The sequence below is a fragment of the Arachis hypogaea genome, chromosome 11 (genome assembly GCF_003086295.3).
Source record: "Arachis hypogaea cultivar Tifrunner chromosome 11, arahy.Tifrunner.gnm2.J5K5, whole genome shotgun sequence".
Classification (NCBI taxonomy): domain Eukaryota; kingdom Viridiplantae; phylum Streptophyta; class Magnoliopsida; order Fabales; family Fabaceae; genus Arachis; species Arachis hypogaea.
Window position 1 is genome coordinate 46,898,010 of NC_092046.1, and position 3,903 is coordinate 46,901,912.

The 3,903-nt window shown below is 34.4% G+C and overlaps 1 protein-coding gene across 2 annotated transcripts; it reads left to right on the top strand.

Annotated features, from left to right (window-relative positions):
• Window positions 1–922: 922 nt before the first annotated feature.
• On the top strand, window positions 923–3,398 carry LOC112720806 (zinc finger protein ZAT9). Of its 2 annotated transcripts, none has more exons than XM_025771898.2 (2): window positions 923–2,194; window positions 2,855–3,398. In XM_025771898.2, the coding sequence occupies exon 1, from the start codon at window positions 1,185–1,187 to the stop codon at window positions 2,157–2,159; it is 975 nt and encodes a 324-aa protein (XP_025627683.1). In that variant the 5' UTR covers window positions 923–1,184; the 3' UTR covers window positions 2,160–2,194; window positions 2,855–3,398. The 2 variants fall into 2 exon arrangements, with proteins under 2 accessions (XP_025627683.1, XP_072062913.1); XM_072206812.1 differs by having other exon boundaries at window positions 3,146–3,398.
• The last annotated feature ends 505 nt before the right edge of the window (window positions 3,399–3,903 follow it).

The window sequence follows — 3,903 nt, forward strand, 5'->3', positions numbered from 1 at the left end:
CCCGCAAAATAATAGAAAAAATAAAAATTAAAATGCTACATTAATGTTGATTTATTTTGGTAGGCACGTTGAAATTAAATAAGCACAAAAAATATTTGTACCCATTTGTTTTTGGCCATGCCTACTTTGGGGACTTTAGAAAGCAATAAATAGAAAAAGGTTATATTCCATTTGGGCAGAGCAAGATTTGCATGTTACTTAAAGGTCTTTTCCTGTTCACGATCACACTTTCTTAATTTTTTGCCGCTGAAACAAATTATGAGTTTTGGCATTGTTAGCTTTGCACAACTCAAGGCATCTCTAATTTTCTTTTTTTTTCTTTAGTAACCTACAAAATTAATAGACAAAAATATACTTCAAATTTTATTTAGTACTAAGACCTACTTACAATAAAAAAAATAGTGAAAACTCAGGTGCAATCAACTGTACGTGAAGTTGATGACTAAGAGTAGTTAGATAAAAATTTAGTCAAATCAATTAAATTATTTAACCACTTTCAATTATCAACTTCACTTCGATTGCATATAAGTTTCCATCTAAAAAAAATATGTTCTTAGCCTTATATAAATTAATAGAAATGTTTGGTAACCAAAGAAAATAAGCCAAAAACAGCCATAACTTGCCTTATTTAGTATTCATCAACTTGTCTTATTTAGCATTCATTAATTATCGCAACAATTAATAAATACTAAATAAGGCAAGTTATGAAAATTTTTTTGTCTTTCTATCGTTACCATAAGTTAAAGGGTGCCTTTGCCATTTAGACTCGGCCTATAGTATAATTGTAACTACTAAACTTTATCCACACTAATTTTATAATTTATTGTTGACTCTAATAATAATTTGATTAAAAGAAATAAACAAGGAATTACTTAAGCTAATAAAATATTTTTAAAATATAGGGAAATAGTTAAAATAATAAATTTTTGGGTTGTGTGTGTCTTTTTGGTGGAGGAATGCTTGTCACCTACTCCTTTTAAGTTCCCAAATCCAATTCAATTCCCCTTCCAAACCAAAATACAAAAGGGAAAAAAAAAAGTCACAAACTTGTGGGAGTGAGAGAGAAGTTAGGAAGAAAAAAAACAGAAGAGCGAAGTAACCAAAACGAAAAGCCTTTTTCATTCTTTTTCTCTCCCATTCCCATTGCTCTGTCTTCTTCTTCTTCTTCTTCGACAACAACAATAATGGAGAGACAGAAATGCTGCAAGCTCTGCTCAAGAACCTTCCCTAATGGAAGAGCCCTAGGTGGCCACATGAAGGCTCACTTGGCCACTTTTCCTCTCCCCCCTAAACCCCCTCAACCACCAGCACCACCATTACCTTCTTCTGAATCCTCCTCTTCATTTTCCTCCTTCTCAGAATCAGAACCCGAAGACAAGGCTGCTTTGGTTTATGGGTTGAGGGAGAATCCCAAGAAGAGTTTCAGAGTCGCAGATCCCGAGTTCTCTCCCTTGGCTGCACCACTTCTACCGCCACCTGACTCTGTTGCGGTTCAAGACAGAGAGAGCGAGACAGAGTCATCAAAGAAACCAACTCGCCAACGATCCAAGCGAACTTGGAGAGCAAGGTCCATTCTTCACAACCATGAAGACGATAAAGAACAGCTTAAGAAGAAGCAGCCCAAGCTTGGATTTATGGAACATGAACATGAATATGAAGCAGAACCGGTGAGCTCCGTCTCGGAAACTTCAGTAGTGGAAGACGTCGCCATGTTCCTGGTTATGCTCTCAAGGGACACGTGGTCCAACAAAGATGCAATACTAGTAAAACAAGAAGGAGAAGTTGAAAGATCAAAGGCTGGGAGCGGCAATGGGATCAAGATGAAGAAGGTTCGTGTTCGCGGGAAGCATAGTCGTCAGTGTGAGAATTGCGGTAAAACTTTTCGATCTTCGAGGGCGTTGGGAAGTCATAGGAGCATATGCTGTGACGGAGGAAGATCAGGAGCAAGTGATAGAATCTTCCAATGCCCTTTTTGTTTCAAAATCTTTGGCTCTGGCCAAGCCCTTGGCGGTCACAAGAGATCTCATCTCATCGCCATGGCGGCACCTTCCTCCTCTTCTTCCACTGCCAAGAATTTCATAGATCTCAACTTGCCTGCTCCACTAGAAGAACAACATGAAGATGATCTTGGTGTTGTTTCGGATGTTTCCTATGCTTGAAATCATCTTCTCCTATATATTCAACTAATCTTTGGGTAACTTTTACTTTTATTTTTATTTCGGCTGTGTTTTTTGTTATGTAGTCTCTAAGATCCAACATTACATTTGTGTTCGTTATTTGATATATAAGATCAGAAACTTCTTTTGATTTTACAGTGGTAGTTGAGTATAATTAATATATTGTTTCTTCCACCAACTCTATACCTGCTTCTGCTATGTTCAGGACTGAAAGTTAGTTACATGTTAGTAAATGTTGCTTTGTTGAAGTTTTCTTGTTAGTTGTGCTGCTCAACTTGGCTTCATTTTACTATAACAAGAAGTATAGAAATGAGATAGCTTCGGATAAAAAAATTAAATAAATAAATAAATAGATTCGGTGGTTGTGGACCTACAATTCAGGCATTCAAAAAAGTACTAAAGTTGCTGCAAATTCTGTTTTCATGTTTTGTTTCTGTTCCACCAAGTCTCTAACTAGTTTCCACCCACTTTTCATAAAAAAAAAATAATAATATATATTTTCCCCCTCATTTTTACCGCAATACCACGTAAACAATCAATGCATATAGTTTATTTTAAATTAAAATACACGTATTTGCGATAGATTATATTATACAAGTTGAATTGATTGTTCACGTACAATTTGCGCTTTATTAACCTTCTCTTTGGCTTGAATTGTTTTGGTGGTGTTGTTTTAGCGTGAAGCATGAAAGTAATGATACCTTAGACAAAGTCAGAAACAACGAAATGATGGTAGTGGCCAATAGAGGTGCACAATTTGTTGGTTTGCTTAGCTAAGAGATGCCCTTGGAATTCAGAGTTATTAACTAGGAAAATTCTAAATTCCTCCCCCGTCAATTCCTCAATGTGCTGGCCTCTTCTTTTGTTGGTTTATTTTAGAGATGAGGATATTTTGTTTCTTTTCTATTTGTTATTCTTCTCAACAAAAAATTTGGTACCAAGTGTAGTTTGTTTTTATATTTTTGTAGACTTTATCATCTGCGTTGAAAAGAACGAAGTATCCGGGTAAAAGGAGGGAGGTCCCATACAATTCGTATCGAAGAATCAGTCAGGTTTATGATAATAAAGTACAGGATATGCTGATCAAATAGTTCTAGATAGATTTAATTAATTAATTAACATTAAACAAAATGTGTCAAACAACGAAGGACGTTTGTTAGTTTATTTTAATTTCCTTAATTTCTCTTTAGTTTTATAAATAAAAATTATGTTGTAAGGGTTTGTTTGGGCGTTATTATTTTGATAAAAAATGATTTTTTTAATGAAAAACGATTTTTTTTATTTTTTAACGTGTTTGACAAATTTTTAATAATAAAAGTAAAAGTACTAGAAAAATAAAAAAATATCTTTTTTGAAAAGTTGTAATTTATATCTTTTTTAAAGATCTTTTTTCTTTAAAAAAAGATGTTTTTCATGGAATAAATAAATAAAAAGTGCTTTTATATTGTTATACAGTCATGCTACACATCCATGTAATTTTGTATCCAAATTTATCCAAGTTGGTCTAACACGAAAAAAAATTTAATACCATTATATGAAACGTGAAATACACGTGCCCAACACACACGAAACCGCTCTTTTCCAACTTCTTCTTTTCTTTTCCCCGCACTTCTTCTTTTTTTTTTCCTTTTTCTTCTCTCTTCTTCTTCTCACGCTCGTCTACGCACGGAGCGTCTTCTTCTTCGCCTTTTTCTTCACGTTCCTCCTCCTCCTCATTCTCCTCATT

What these genes read in the sequence shown, in the direction of transcription:
- LOC112720806 (XM_025771898.2), top strand. Translation starts at nt 1,185, where the DNA reads ATGGAGAGACAGAAATGCTGCAAGCTCTGCTCAAGAACCTTCCCTAAT.